The sequence below is a fragment of the Esox lucius genome, chromosome 21 (assembly GCF_011004845.1).
Source record: "Esox lucius isolate fEsoLuc1 chromosome 21, fEsoLuc1.pri, whole genome shotgun sequence".
Lineage (NCBI taxonomy): Eukaryota > Metazoa > Chordata > Actinopteri > Esociformes > Esocidae > Esox > Esox lucius.
In genome coordinates, this window is record NC_047589.1 from 4596470 (window position 1) to 4613458 (window position 16989).

At 40.9% G+C, this 16989-nt stretch overlaps 1 protein-coding gene across 19 annotated transcripts in view; it reads left to right on the forward strand.

Moving 5' to 3' along the window:
* The first annotated feature begins 2352 nt into the window (after positions 1-2352).
* The window catches only part of scrib (scribble planar cell polarity protein), a 93355-nt gene continuing 78718 nt past the window's right edge, over positions 2353-16989 (forward strand). For 10 of the 19 annotated variants that reach the window (XM_020041791.3, XM_020041792.3, XM_020041794.3 and 7 more), the window contains exon 1: positions 2354-3757. In XM_020041791.3, the coding sequence (XP_019897350.2) occupies positions 3599-3757 (159 nt within the window). In that variant the 5' untranslated portion in view covers positions 2354-3598. Of the gene's footprint in view, positions 3758-16989 lie in introns of all 19 variants that reach the window. The other 9 variants (XM_020041782.3, XM_020041783.3, XM_020041786.3 and 6 more) reach the window with 2 other exon arrangements.

The following is a 16989-nucleotide window of genomic DNA, read 5'->3' on the forward strand; positions in this document are numbered from 1 at the left end:
GACGTCCCAGGCTATTCAAGTCTCCCAATGAGCTACAGATATTAGCCTGCAAGACACCCAATGAGCGGAGTTTAGAGAGCAGAGATCAAGCCACAGAAACCCCAGATGTCTACTATTTACCAGATCAGTGAACAGGAGAGTAAGTACCAGCCTTTCTGCCCCTACAGTTGTCTCCTAAATTCATGTGTAGACTTCATTGAAGTGGAATTTTAGCCTGGGGGGACCTTAGGTTGTGTGTATTATGTCTGAGAGATTTGTAAGACAGTGACATTTGTTTCAGCCTTAATTGTCCAGAAGGAGCACAAAAAGTTCATGTATTGTTGTATTTTACAAAGTATTATACTTAATTTCACAAAGTCATTTTCTGTGTAGTCAGTGTAGTTGATTAATGGGGAATAATTTGTCTAAGTCCATAAATCGTTTCAGTAATTGTTGTCTTTCAATGAAGATTCGATCAGCAGATATATTGATCAGTGTGCAAGGTGTCAACATTGTCCCTATTTTTTAACGACTAAAACTCTGTGGAGATGATTATTTCTGCTTCGGCCAGTTTCATCCCCGCCCCTCAGCAAATTTTCATCCCAGTATACCGTCTGGGTACTGCTAGCTAGCTAACTAACTTTACATTAAACAACACAACAGCTTGTCATCATCAAGGATACATTTTTGGACATTATCTTACATGGTGATATTGAACCATAAATTTTCAGAGCTTTTTACTGAGAATTGAATTGCATTAAAATACATATTGAATAATGTATTTATTAATTGCATTTGGACAGTTTTATCAGGACCAAGATGGCGAATAAGTAAGTTAATGCTATTCATTCATGTCTTGCTTCCTGCTAAACTAACAGTGGCTTTGGGAATTCATGTACTGCTTTTATATGGGAACTGTAGGTTTAGAAGCTACAGTAACTATTGAGATTGTTAGCTAGCAATCATTATATAAAACATGCAGCTACTCTTTTTAGATATGGCTGTCGTTTAATCTGCAAGTTCACTATAACATTTGAGGCTAACCGTGTTTGATAAGGATCAATCTCGCTGGATGAAATAATTCCAAAGTTATTCTGGCTAGTCAGTGTGAACATGTAGTAGAACATTCATAGGACTAAAGATGCCTTACATTGTAATTATAAAGTTATTTATACCGGTTAATGTGTATTAATTCATTTTCATGTTTTTACTGTAGCAGGATAACCGCAAAGTTGTAGCCTACATGAACAAAACCTCAGTGCTTACAGTACAGTTGCCTCAATGTAATCCACTACCAGTACCAGTCTACTTCACCATACCCTGTACCAGCCTACCTCACTATATCATTTATCACAGTCTACCTCACCATACCCTGTACCAGTCTACCTCACTATATCCTTTATCACAGTCTACCTCACCATACCCTGTACCAGTCTACCTCACTATATCCTTTATCACAGTCTACCTCACCATACCCTGTACCAGTCTACCTCACTATATCCTTTATCACAGTCTACCTCACCATACCCTGTAACTAAAATTGCCTATCATCTGTTGCATCACTCACCACAGAGTTCCAAACTGCAAGGGTTTGGACTGGGCCCCTTAGTTTCAGTGAAAGGTCATTTTAATGCTACAAGCTACAAAGACCTTTTAGATAATTGGTTGCTTCCAACTTTGTAGCAACAGTTTGGGGAAGGCCCTTTCCTGTTCCAGCATGACTGTGCCCCTGTGACATGTTTTGATAAGGTTGTTGTGGAGAAACTCGAGTGGCCTGCACAGAGCCCTGACCTCAATCCCTCTGAACACCTTTGGGATGAATTGGAACAGCGATTGCGAGCCTGGCCTTCTCGTCAAACTCCATATTAATGCCCATAGTTTTGGAATGGGATTTCCAAAAAAACTGATATAGGTGTGATAGTCGGGTGTCCACATATTTTTGACCATATAGGGTATATGACGCTGTTTCCCATCGTCTGGCAAGAGGGACAGATCTACCTCGCTTTTATTACCGCTAGATGGGGCAACACCATAACATGCAACCACGTATAGGCAACTAGGGTTTAGAAGTTTTTTTGTAGACATCCTAGCCCATTGGGGTCGCTATTACCTACATGGAAAGCGAGGCGACAGGGAATTTTATTTTCCTAAATGTGCGACCACACTTGCCGGCGAACGCAGTCACAGTGTTCCAAAGTATAAACAATCCAAGTAAAATAAATCATTGTGCCAAATGCTCAATGGTTTGACGTCTATTTATTTATAATAAACATGTTAAGTAAATTCTGAGTAAACATGATACGCGGCGAATAAAGGGCTTCTAAGCGCCTTTGGCAGGCGCGTGTAAATTAAGCACACCCAGCCACAATAACAATAAGGAGGAGCAACTGGGCGGAGCTGGAAGGTCGTGGTTAGCGCTCTCCAACACATTCTTACAACATCACCACACACCCGGCCAGAGTGTGTGAAAACTCCGCAGAGGATTATTTATTTACAAACGTTTTCTTCTGTCGGTTTTTTTGTCATCCAGTGACTGTTTTTTCTTTTTGATAACGGAGTCAAAAGCCGAAGACCCCCACAGATTACTCGCCTTACCTCGGACTTTTGTGGGCCCAAACGTGTACAGGCAGCTAGCCACAAAGCGTTGGCAAATTCAGTTTAACGTAGCAAGCTCTGCCCAGCCCCCCACTCCGCTTACCGGCCTGGCTCAAGGAGGGAAATAATTCAGTTGTTGAAATTTTGGGTTCAGTATATACGTTTGCTTTAAACGAGTCATATCGCATGCTCTTAATCTTCAGTGCAGTTGGCTAGTCATTGAAAAGCTGTCCAGTATCGGTTTCGAATGTTGTTTAATTAGTAGTTTGTTTCCGTAGCCTAGCAAGAAACGCAAGTGAGATCACAAGCTAGCTAACGTTGTCTTTTAACTAGCGCTCGACACTACAGTACACAGCAGACGAGTTTCATCTTCTGTCGCAACTTCGTTGGGCCCTGCATCGTGTGCTTGGATTGGACTATTTAGTAATGCAAAATAGAAAAAACATTTGTTACTGAAAAGCAAATAACATTTGCTAAGCTAGCTAATTAGCTGTTTGACTAGACAGGCCATATTCCTTGTATAAAATTGCAGACGGGCTACAGCTGGTTTGCTAACGCCGGTGGCGGTGCTGTGTTTATTAATGTTATATTGCTAACGTTTAGTATTGACATGAAAACGACAGTTATTTCTTTTTAAAGTACGTGTTTTAGATGACTAGCTAACGATATAGAATTTTAATGAAACATTTACTTCCATAAAGGAAGGTAGCCAGCTAAAGTTATTGTCCTGTTTTTATGTTATCAATCAAATTTGGCTTGGATTTCAGTCGCAGATGAACCGATGAAAAGGACTGAAACTGGGACATCAACATTGACCAGTGGATTTATTAGTGTCGTATAGCCCTGATTCTACCTGGATTTTGGCCTCTCTTTTTGGAATTACGTTGGAGTAGCCACACTGTCACAGTCGATAATATTTGGTTGGACTTCTTATCTTCCTCCTACCCCCAAACCTTTGCCAGTTTCTCTCTCCGATGCGGAGTATTGAGTAGCACCGGCGACCAAATCCATACGGCGGCCGGACATGCTGAAGTGTATCCCTTTGTGGCGCTGTAACCGCCACGTCGAGTCGGTGGACAAACGACATTGCAATTTGCAAAATGTCCCCGACGAGATATTTCGCTACAGTCGCAGTCTTGAGGAGCTTCTCCTCGACGCAAACCAGCTCAGAGAACTACCCAAGGTAAGGAACTATTGGATTTAACAAGACACGTTTGTGACCTACTCAAATACCTAAGCATTGTCAATTCACTACATTCAACCATAGGAAAAACCCAGTGGGACAGTTGGCGGTTTTGATTTACTCTGCCTGTCACGCACCTGTAAACATCTGTCAACTTCTTCAGTATGTAATCAGCTGATCATTGTAATAACAAACTTTCTACGAGCGTTTGCGTGTTATTAATTAATGTTCCAAACACCATTTTTCGTGTGCATTATTGCTGATTTTATGTTATTGGAGGTGGGGGTTACGACTGCATACACAGAAAGAGATGTTTTGTTTGTTCACGTATTGTTGCATTGAAGCATCAAAGCAGCTAGAGGAGGTGTTGAGCACCAGCAGGCAGGCTTACCTGTCCATGACAGCTTGTCAGTGGACACAGATTCACGTTGATAAGACCAGATAATAGGAACAAGCAGGAGCTGGCCTCTGCCTTCCATGACTGCTTGCCGTGTGGAGTCACTGCCAGAAGAGGCTCCTGCTTGCAGACTGGGGTTTGCCTAGTGCCTGATATCCAAAATCTGCACTGGCTGGCACACAGTTCTTTGCCTACAGTAAATGATCAGGACGGTAGGATTAAAACCCCATAGGGATGCATACAGTATGTTGAATAAGTCACTGTCCTCCACCTCCTTAACTTCTGCATGAAAATTGACATGCTCCTGATGTTTATTTTTAGGGGAGCTAGATGGTTATTTGGCCTTGTATTCTGTTCCCCCTCCATTACCTGACACATTCATTTACAACTGAGCACTTGGATGGTACAGGTTGTGGGTATGAGTCTTTCCTTGTTCTGGGCAATTGCGCAGTAAGGTCAGCCTGAGCATGTAAAACTATTTTCCATTAAATAACTTTCATAATTGTGCCAATTTCTTTGTTCTTAGAGGTAAACTTAATTTTTAGGTGCCAACAACTATTATAAGGTAATTTGGTAATTTTGGTCTTTCATATGAAACATCCTTTTGCCCAATGTCCCAAACATAACAGTAATGTTATCTGTTATGTTCGATTTTCCTCTAAAGTAAATATGACTATTTTAATGTTTTCATAATTATTTTTTATGTAGCCAGGCCTTCATATGCAAGTGGATATTCATATTTTGGCCTAAACATTTATTATTCATAAAGTTTTGTTAATGTTTCTGATCACCCCCAAATGCTTGTCTTTTTCTGTCGCATCCATAAGGTTTTTTATTTCCTTAATAAAAAGTGGAATTATTTAAAAAAATATTTTGTGCCTGCACTTCCTGTTTAGGATTCTACAAATATATACATTAATGTATACTTGGCACATACATACTTGGTTTACTTAATTATCGATGTCTGCTATTTTATGCAACAAAAATCTTGTCCTTTTTGATGTCTCAGAGAATGTAGCATAATGTAAACAAGCCCATAGGTAATTGGTTTGTGCTAAAACCCAAGAGCAATTAGCACCATGTCCTCATAGATCAATTTGGAGTGGATGTCATGTTTTCATCACTGAAGTTTTGTTTTGGCAGAAAACTGCGGGAACAAGTGCAGGGACAAGTGCAAGATCCTCAGACTAAAGGAATAAAATGTGTTGTTGTTGCCTTTGGATGTCAGAATAGGAATACAGAAAAAAATGGCCTTCAAATTTATGGAATACCTTTGTCGAAGCCACCCTTTGAAGTTAAATGCAAACACTTTTGGTTGCAAGCCATTAAACAGACAGACTGGACTGATGAAATCATCTGGAATGCTCATCTCTGCAGTGCCCGTTTCATATCAGGCAAAGTTTTGTCCACTGTTTATCACATATAGGCAAAATCTGTGATGTAGTTATAATAATAACCACAAATTAGTAACAACAGCAACCACAAAGCTGGCATTCTAAATAGGCTATTTCACAATGGTAAACACCACTGAGCAACATTATCTAGTGTTTAATCAGAATTAGCATGCAAACAAACCAAACTGCTTATGCTTAGACAGTTTAGCTTACATCACTCAGTATTTATGCAAGCATTTAATGAATGAAAGGGATATATGATATTATGTCTGTGATGACATTTACTTTACAAAATAATTAGAGAAGGGTTCCGGATGATCCATATTCTTATGTGTTTTAACAAGGTTACTGTCATTTTCTGCCCCCAGTTTCGGCTCTACCCACAAAATTCATGATTGCTGTTTACTAACACAAAAAGGGTCTATAACAGGGATGGGCAATATTTTTCACTGGGGGGCCACACTGAAAATGCCAGAGAGCATCGTGGACCAGATTACATGCCTTAAAAACACACAACATAGCTAACTCTGTTAACTTGCATATTCTATTTATGCATATTTATTTTCCATGCAACACCGTTTTCATAATTGAACTTAATTGACAATGTTTTAAAAAATTATTTTCTAACAACTTTTATTATGGCAGGCAAAGGCCTAAAACATCCCCTTTTAGGGTTATTACTTAACACACATGTTGCAACACATATTTGTCTTAAAACTTAACTTTGAACTCAACAGAGTTAGCTACATTTACATAAGGTATAGTGTATAACAGTTATATGGGTATAATAGTTCTTAGGGTAGACATAAGTCTATGAAATCACTTCTGAAGATTTTCACTCAAAGCAAATGTTGGTATAATTGCCGTCATCTAACTTCATACAGTATATTTTATGTACTACGTGCTTTTAATGACAGCGATTCCAGCAGCCCAGACCCAAGAAATCAACTTTTAGGGCTACTCACTCAATATGAACAGAGGAGCCTCGTATGGGCGTTGACAAGTAAGGTGAAGTCAGGAGTCATTTCTGTTAAAGCAGTGTGCGGTTCTGTTGAATAAATTTGCGGTTCTGTGGAAGCAGTGTGCGGTACTGCTGCAAGATGTTCATCAGTGAGGCTGCATCTGCGCTTGGGCTTGTTGAATTGTAGCATTGGTTGACAGTTTTTGTATTTCGCTGCATGCTTGTTCTGGAAGTGCCTCTGCAAATTGTACCCTTTAAAAACTGACGTTAGCTTAACATAGTTGCTTTATCTGGGACATCTGCAAATAAATATTTTCCTGTCAGTAGTTTTTTTAAATAGCCTGCTTTCGTTATCAACTTTTCATTTCCAGAGATCGCTAGCCATCGATAGCGTATGGTACGTACAAATGATAACTTGCGCGCATGGATTGTGGGGCTGGTCCCTACGTATCATAGCAACGCAAATATCTTGTTTCAACTTAAAGGTATTTTAAACAGACATTATGAAACTGCTGTGTGCCACGCGACTTTTAATTTGAAAATAAACAAATAGGCAACAGTAAATAAAGTAACAATCTGCGGACCTCGTCAGGTATTTTTTTATTTTTTATTATTTTTTTGGATGTATCGCGGGCTGGATATAATGACTCAACGTGCCGGATCCGGCCCGGGGGCCTTATCTTGCCCAGGTCTGGTCTATAAGGTCTGTCTGCTGCCCACGGCTGGCAAGCTCCACCCAAGAAAAGCTCTGCACAGGGAAGCTCCTCCCAAATAGGACACCCTCCCCCTCTTCCAAATGGTTCCTCAGAGTTCCTCAGCGCTCATCTTTCTATTGTCTATGAACTGCCTCCTTGTTCTACAGGTTGCAGTAGGAGCGACAACCCAATCATTTTATTTGCAAAATATATTTTTGCATTTACAAATCCTATTTTTATTTGTGAGTTATGATGAATACATGGGCAGATTTTTTTGATATATTTACGAATATTGAGACACATCTAACTCCATATCACACTTCCCATGTGAGATTAGGACACGGGAAGGACTTCATCATAGACCGTGCCCTACTTGAATTACAAAAAACTAATAAAAATGCTTTTGCAGCTCGGGGAGCAATGTGTCATTCTCGTTTGAATTATATCACTGAGTAAAGATTAAAAACATGAAATTATAAATGTCCTGTATATTATTTTTTATTTTTTACATATTTCTTCAAGTCAGCCTATATCCGTCTTTCTCTGATAACATCTCAGGATCATTGCTAGATGCTGACAAAAACATGTCAAACCCGGGTCCCCCACGTGAAAGGCTGTGTTGTTAACCACTACACCACGGAGCTGTACGCTTGCTGGGTGTCAGGATAGCCTCTTGCCTCTATCCTGAACAAATCCTCTCTTGCTACTGGCCATTTTAATAGTTAATTGGCCATTCGTGAATGACAGTGATACAGTTATACTAACGTTTCTTACTAAGTTTACCTCCCCCACAAATAGCGGCTATGTATTGTGTTCTCCACTGGCCGTTTTAACTGCCAAAGCTATTTCATTTCATGGCATAAGAAGGTATTTTTTTCTTACATGGCATAACAACATACTTTTTTCTTTCATTTGTGAATGACATTTATATAATAACTATCAATAAAGGCAAGGATAACTAACTTTTTTATCAAGTGAAAAGATGAGAGAATCGTGGAATCTACCAGAATAATTAATAAATGTCATTGCTCTCAACAGATTCGAACTTAGGTCTTCCACATGAGAGGTAGTATCTTTAAGCACTGTGCCACGGTCGCTAGACTCCATTGAGTGTTGTGTTAAACTGACTAACGTTTCTTATTAAATTTACCTCCACCGCAAATGGCTTCTATGAACTGTATGGCTTTTGCCACTGGCCGTTTGAACAGCTTATTAGCCAGTAATAGGCTTACTAGTATCTACTAACTTCCTAGGAATAATCATAAGAATTGAGCAATTGCTAGCGAGACTGAAGATTAACTTTTCAGTGCCAGAAACAGTCGCAGTATAATCGTATACAGTCTCAGGTTTCGGTTATAGCCAGTGAAGTTTTCGTCAATACCACTACGCTATTTAACAAGGATCAGTCAGTCATTCAGTAAGAGACATTCGCTCTTCATAGCCGGCTCCGCTTCTGCGGTCCGGCAAAAAAGCTTCTGATCACATCTCCACTTCCCGCTATTTTACAGATGTGACCGATGTGCAATGTATAGATGTGCAATGAATGCAAATGCAGTAAAAATGTCAATTCTAAATGCCACTAAACATCCTCTGCAACGTATTGTCAATGAAGTTGGCATTTAGAGATTTACATGTTATTTGAGTATTAGTTAATTATTAAAAAACTTCTTTGATATTTTATTGTAATGGCTTTTTAAATACATAAAAGCACTTTATGTAATGGAAGAATATATGATCAGCCTTTTTGAGCAAGAAACCAGAGTTTTTATTGATGTATGTTGACATATTATGCATGGCATTATACAGCATTTATAGTTCATCGTAAAAGCTTTAAACATATGGGAGAACTTAGAATTGTGCATTGCAAAATTATTTTCAAAATCTCAGGTTTAGACTCTCTAATGGCACCAAAGATCACCATTAGGTTTCAGACCATATAACCATATAACTACAGTCTGCAGTCAACAATATACACTTTTCAAAAACCTAACCAAATATACATTTACACAAAATACTAATACATACACTGCTGGTGTATTCAGAATAGGGTGTGACAACTTGGCATGACAGATGACACCATTCACTCTCTTTATAACAAGGCAATTAGAAATGAAGCAGAGAAATGCTGACTAGCTGGCAAAACAGTTGGACCGCTGACTAATCAGACAAACGTTACTTTATTATAGTTTTCAGAACTCCTCTTTACAGGGCACAAAATCCCGGATGGGAATCCCGGATGGGAATCTGAATAAAATTCTCCCATTCTACCCCCTGGTAGAATGGTCTCCCATTCCCAGCATACCCTGTGCGAAGTACTGTGAAATGATTCTGGACATGGAAAAAAAACCTGAAATCTAACATTTTAGTTTAACTTTTGAATTTGATAATTATGTAGCAGAGCTAATTATGTACCATTACTCAAAAAATACACTAAGTATTCACTTGGTGAATGACTACCTATCTCTGCAACGAGTACAATAGGAACAACAATGACTAGCATGTATATCAAAGATGTTGTACATATACTCTAACTTTTAGGAGGAGTCATATGTTTTTAAAAAAGATTAAAATGTAGTTTACAATATCATTACAGTTACATTGGTTTATTGTCTTTGCTTACTGCCATGATCAAGCTGAACTACGATTAGCTGCCCTTGCGTCTCGTGCATTTGTATTATTCAGCTATGTGAATGTGAAGTGTAAATTGTATTTATTACTTAACTTAGTTAAGAGGATGCGGTCATCTACAATCCTAAAAAACTCTTACCACGCTTTGAGCTTCTATTCTTATGTAACAGTAATGAGAGAGGATGTTTGTGTGTGACTGTTTGTGCTGAGTTCTTGAATTGGCTGCTTGTGTTTTGATACTTTATGATTTTTATGAACATACCAACGTGGACATGTTTATTGATATCGATGGTCCAAATATTCAACTACATCCTCATTCAGGCCCTGGACATGGCTGCTTCGATTGCACAATGTTGGTCTCGCCCTACGTGTTCTAGGTTGCCAAAGCTTGTTGTTTTTCCTTTCCTTGTTTTGGTTTCACATTCTTTATTGCCAACTGCCTTTTAGATGTCTCTATAAATGAGTAACCGAAAATGTTTGGTTTGGAAAATGTTCAGCAGGAGTCTGGAAGAAGACCTTTAGCTTTTACCTGCTCACACTAAGCAAGACACGTGTACACATGTACTTGCAGGATGTTAACCCAATTGTATAGTTCATGTTCAAGAAGACGAACGGACTGCGACTTGACTCTGGTCACCATGCTGACTGAAGACATTCTCAAAAGCTCACGCATACATCCAGTTTAACAATTAATCCGTCTCTCAGATGCTGTTAGATGCGTACTTGGGTTTCCTGATTCAGATCAAGCCTACATCACCTGGTCAGCCTGGCTCATCGCAGCAAACATGCAGGCATCGAGCCATGCATGTTTACTATACGGAATAAGTTAAATAGGATGTATCTGCAATGCACTGTACATTAATACTATAATGAGGATTGGGCTGGTGGTTGTAGACTGAGAGATTGGGTTTAAAGGGTTTGGGAAGGGGGTTTACCATTGTGAACAGATGGAGTTTCAGATGCTTTGACAGGGTCTTGGGTTCACAGCGGGTATCTAAAATCCCCACCTGGTAACCTTAGCATAGGCTATGTGCCCTAGTATAGCACTTTTCTGTTCATAATTTGTGCATGGAAATAGGGATGTGCATATAGTTTTTGGATCTTGCTTGAGCAAATGGCTCTGGTCCAGATTATTTTTCTGGGTATTGCGATTTCCTTAAATATTACTGAGCATTATATTGCACTTTTGTGACCCAAACCGCTCAAATAGAAAGAGCAACACAGTTAAGTTTAGGGTTGGAGTAGTCTGATACACTGTACTATCTTGGGATGATTTTACCGTGTTTTGTGTATTCTGTGCTATGTATCGATCCCCTAGGTAGTTTTATCTCACTCAGCAGCTCAATTTGAATAGACTGTCTGCTACAAAATATTACTATTTCTCCTTTCATAGCTTGTCCTCTATCATTTTTAATGCAGGGAACCAACATGTTTGCCACACTTCATTCCATGCCTTGCTTTTTATTGTCACACTGAAGCAGACAGTGAGCAACATGTTTAGAACAGGCATTTCCCATCCTTAGCTGGGCCACAAGCACCCTTGAAAAGCAAGAGGCCAGGAATTCCCCATTAGCCCTTAACATGAAGCCCCTGCTCTGTTTCCTCATTATGCAATGCTTAATCCTTGCTATTCCTTAATGCGTCTTTTGTGTTGCTGCTAAGCAGCGTTCCTCCGTGGTTTTCAGAAATACCACAACCTCCTAATGCCAATGACACAAAACAAGGAGGAGCACTGCAGCCATCTATTTCTATTCTGTTTGGTTTTTCTCTGAGAAGCTGAGGTCCTTTTCACGAGGCCTGTCATTGTCTCCCAAAGCTGCCTATAATCGTCTAGGGAGGGATGGGGCACTAACGTAAAGGTCCACGTCGGGACTGTATCTGCCGTTTCCTCCCGTGACATTAGGGGATTTGTGAACGTGGCCCAGGCAACAGACTGGAGGATCAAGTTGGGGAGGCCGGCGGAAGTATCTTTTAACTGTCTTGAAGTCTCGAGATGGTTTACAAAGTAGCTAATTCAGTCTTGACGTCCCATATCCAACCACTCGTATCCAGTATCACAGCCCTTTGTCCCAGCACTCCATGTTCTGTCCTGCCCTTGGCATGACATTTTCACCCAATACCCAAGGCTGAAACACATTTACACACATTTACAGCCAAGCACAGTAACATATCCCTATAATGACGGTTTATGGCAATGTCACTGGCGAGAGCTTCTCTAACCTCGTCAGTATCTTGGCCTGGTGGCCCTCAGCAGAATTTACTGCTACTCATGTGCATGCACTTCACTTTCCTCAGTTCCCTGCTTTTCAGCTCGGAAACAAAGACCCATTGTCAGGATTGTCCAATGAGAGCTGTGGGACCTGGTCGTCCATCCTGTAGTCCTTTAATGACTGGTTGAAATGCTTGGTGGGTGTGTCCCCACTAGATGATGTGTGTATCCATTGTCTGAGGAACAGGTTTGATGACGGTTTCTTCCTGTATTTTTGCAGTTTAGGATTAGGTACACCCAGTTTCCTGCTGGCAAACACACACACACACACACACACACCGTAGAGATCTGAGAAGCTGGGTTGTCCTGAGCTATAGTGATTAGTGATGTTAATTACCAACCCGTTGGCCTTCATTCTTTGATTTGAGAGGGTGGTAAGTAGACACACTGGTCTCTTATGGTGTAACGTAGGCTATTTCCTCCATTATGATGCCAGTGTTTTTAAAGAGCAATGTAAAAAATTTTTTGGGGAGATAAACCCAGCTTTTCAAAATGTCTGAATGTTGAATAAGATCTGTATATTCCCAAAGCAGCTATGTTTTGTTTCAGCCTCTTCCTGTCATCCCCCTGTTAACGTATCTATTGCCCAGGGGGTAGATAGGGGCTTCATCCCCCTGTTAACGTATCTATTGCCCAGGGGGTAGATAGGGGCTTCATCCCCATGTTAACATATCTATTGCCCAGGGGGTAGATAGGGGCTTCACCCGGCTGTCAGGCGGTCCTCCGCTCCCAACGTGGACAGATGAGATCAGAGTTCTTTCCTCCCCTTTGTATGTTTATGTTCTGCCTTGAGTCAGAATTGTAGTTTAATGGACAAGGCAATTTGGGTCCACTTTGCTCGGCTCTCAGTGAATGCCCTTGAACAGTTTTTCATTATTTTCTTTTACCGATGCAAGTCATTTGTTTAATGGGAAAAGAGGGGGGCCACTTATGTCCACACTGTTTAAAACAACCTTAAACCTAATTGGAGGTGTGAAACCCCAGGTCAGTATATAATATAAACTAGGGTACTGCAGAAGTCACTTTTTTGGAGCTGCACTCGACTGCAATGGCTATCTGTTTGAGAACCACACACAAACTGACAGATGGTAAAAAAAAATTTTTTGACCCGCACGTTTATTCTGACCAACATATTCTGAACTGTAAGCTGTCCCCATGCATGAACCCGGTACAAACTTGTTCACACTAAGAAACAGCTTCAGATATCTGTCCATTCCTTGAAAGCATTGTTTAATGGCCTAACATGGCCCCACCAAATAACACACTTAACTTACTTTCATTTTTTGCTACGGAACTTCTGCAAATATGTTGTATTCTCTTGCCAGGCATAGGAAGTTGTCTGCAGAAATAATTTGGTTGACCCTGCTGTCCGTACAGCTTTGTATATCCTCTACTTCTCTCTCTGAGTGGGATGGGGCCTGGCCTCCCATGCAACTCTGCAGGCTGAACTAGGCCAGAAGTGGTGATAAATCACACCTGCCACCGGCCTCTCTGCGGTAAACCCACATTAGTTCCTCCTGGCCCTTTTCCTGCCTCGGCACTGCCCTACCTCTTGGTATGTATACAATCTGCCACTGAAGGAATACAGGAATCCATATTCAAATGGAAATCAGCACTGTAACTTTCCAGGTAGTCAACTAAATGTTGAATATTAATTTACTTGTAAGGTATGGACAAAATGCATCAGCTATTTCAATTTCCTACAACTTTCTAAAGAGACATGGAGAATGTCCCTGACAGTGCTCTGTGGGTGGGCGGGTAAATGGGCTTTTCCTAGCACTTTAAAAATGGCCTCCTGATGTGGTTTAAGCGTTGCTGCGGACTCAGTACTTTCAGTGTTCCTATGAAGAAATTGTGAAGCTTGGAAAAACAAGACATAAGAAACAGTTTCTGGTCAATAAAATTGCTGATTTTATAGGGCTCAGATAATTCAAGAATCTATTGCACATTGGTTCAGTGGCATGGTAACGTTATACCTAGGCTGTTGGGCAAAGTGCAACTGAGTGAAAATAACCATCTGAAATGGTGTGCTGATGGATAACTATTGCCAGTTTGTTGAGGTACCTGTAATGCAGAAGCACGTTCAGCAGGTTCCTTTGATGGCCAGCTGGTCCCACATCCTGCCCCCCCCCCCAATCCTCAATACTTTAGTAAGACCACAGCATGCTACCGGTTTTATCTCAGACTGCGACCAGGCTGGCTGCGTGAGGGTGTCAGATGGCAAACAGCTAGCCAGGACCCCCAGTCATTCTGCTTTACACCACATGCACGCACCAAAGACCGTTACGCCTTTCATTATGGTGGACATCCACAAACCTACACCGGCCTGGTGCCCATTAATCCTGTCAGGCCAGTCTTACGAAAGACAGTCTTTTGTGCATTAATGTTAATCTCAATTCTCTCTGTCCTGCATTCTGCCCCGTCAAGTCACCAACCTCCAAGGTAAACAGTGGTTGAGGGCAGGGCTGAATAATTAAAGGCTGCATGGGCAGGAGGCTTCTGGTGGCGGTAGCAGACAGTCAGTATGCATGGCTGTGTGCCCCGTACTGACACGTCTGCTAACTACGTGTACATGGACAGGGGCCAGGCAAAGTCTCAGAAGCCTCATCCATGTGTTTCTATTTCACGCTCTCCTTATGTGTCGGTTTGGTTATTTAAAGTTTGTTGGCAGGCTCACCGGAGAAGTGCATTGACCTGCATTACCATGACCCATCTCCGTTGGGTCAAATGCTTCTGACAAAATGTTTCTTTTAGACATGCAGCTAAAAAACTCCACCGCAGTCATTGACATGGTTCTGCTCCATGAGTAGAAGCAACCAGAGGCATGCAACATTCAAATGACTGATGGTTTATGTCTCATCAAACTTTAAAAAAATCTTAAATATTTGAATAGCCAAATATTTCTCTCCTCAACCTCATTTTATCCCCTCTGTCCTCATTTTGGAAGCAATGAAATTGTCTCCAATCTACATGTGAGGTTCTCACTGGAAGTGGTTCAAATACAGTACTTTGACATTTCTTTGGGGAAGCTGTTTAGGGACCTTTTGATCTCCACCGGAGCTTGCACAAAGTCACTGATGATGCATGGCCACACGATAGGCCCCCAGAGAGTCCTCTGTCAGCCTGCTGATTGCTACTCCCCTGTAGCGAGAATCTATCGACCAGCGTGGCACTAGAACTGACCACAAACAAATACAGCTGGCCTTTATTCACAGTCTGTTACACAGAGAAAGTCGCCCAAGGTGTTTCGTCTTGCAACACAATTGCTTTAGGGTCCGGTTCTGGTCAGCCGCCATGGATTCTGTCTTAATGCACTAGTCACCCTCACATGCTGTCATGTCATCTTAGCCTTTTTAATGCTTTTGTTTATTAGTTCTGTAGAGTTGAAGCTTTTATTCCATATCACTCCCTCTACTCATTTCACTGTGCTGTGTATGAGTAGTACTTTCTCTCTTGGTTAATCAAAAGGACGCTCTCATCACCAGTTCATCAGCAGGGATAATTATCCTCCACAGTGGCCAGCCATAAGACACAACAGCTTTACAGTGCTGTGAGCACAGCTCATACTCAACTCTTTTTAATTAAGTACATTTATTCAGACTGAGTTGGTCCCAGTGGCTGAGTCCACACAAATCATTGTTTTGTTCGGCAGGCCTGTCGGACTGGAGGTCCTGGGCCTTGCCACTGATTTGTTGATGTCTGTGTTTTTCTTGTTGATTCCTTTTTGTTGGGAGCGCCTGGGCAAGCAGGATGTGGGAATAATTGAGTGAGCAGTGGAATGCACACTGTTTTTGTTTTTTTTTGGGGGGGGGGGGTGCTGCCGCGACCACCCTTACTGGACCTTTTTGTGGGCAGACAGTCAGGAAGGATCGTTTTTTTTTCTCCTTTGTCCATCTCTTACTCACACTTTGGTTTGTAATGCCTCTGAGGCAGGGGGTGCTTAAATGCTGTCAGCCTTTGACCCGTATCAGAATAAACAGAAATCACATTTTTCCTAGTGGGAACTGCATTTTTAGAGGGGAGGAAAATGGCCCCAAACGTACACAAACATTGATCACAGACAGCTACCATAAGCAAGAGTATAGATAAAGATGAATCATGATCAGGCCTACTTTACATTTTACTATAGATTATTGAATGCCAATGATTATTAAATGTCTATAGGTTTTGCAGTAAAATACAATAGAAAGGTAATTGAGCTGGAATATGACCCCATTCACTGCAGACTTTCAACAAGTTTCTTTTTTTATCTTTTGACTCAAACAAGAGGGTTGCTTTTCAAACAAACTCACATTGATGTAAATTGTAAGACACTATCTATATATCTTGAGCGTCTTAGGGTTTGTTTACATTATACTACATTTCTGAAACATGTCTAAGAAGGCTAGATTATTTTGTTGTGTAAACGTGCCGATGTTGATCACTCGAGGCGCCACCTTCCGAGGTACCGCAATGGAGTTTTGCAAGTGTGAATATCGTTGGGTCGGGACTCTATCAAGCTTCTCTGCAGTGCAAAAATATGAAAAATGTCAGACATCCCAACCTGCACCGGTTACTTACAACACCCCCTTATTTCACCTATTATAAAATGACCACATTGCAATATTCACTCGTGTTCTGTTTTGTGCTGAAATAACTCATTGAAATAACTAATATCATGCTGTGAATGTCTGGTCAGGACGTCTCGTTTGAATTAGTTTGTTTTGAGACCCGTTACTAAACACTACTCTGAACAACACATTGCTCCTTGGTATTTCTAAAATGTTAGAAAACTGATGTGGGAAATACCTTACTGTATTTTCATGGCATTTGAGGAAATCTTGTAACAGGTCTAATTTTTGTCTGAGCTTGTAACAGGGTGCCTGAGACTGTTTAGTAACAGCGTGAG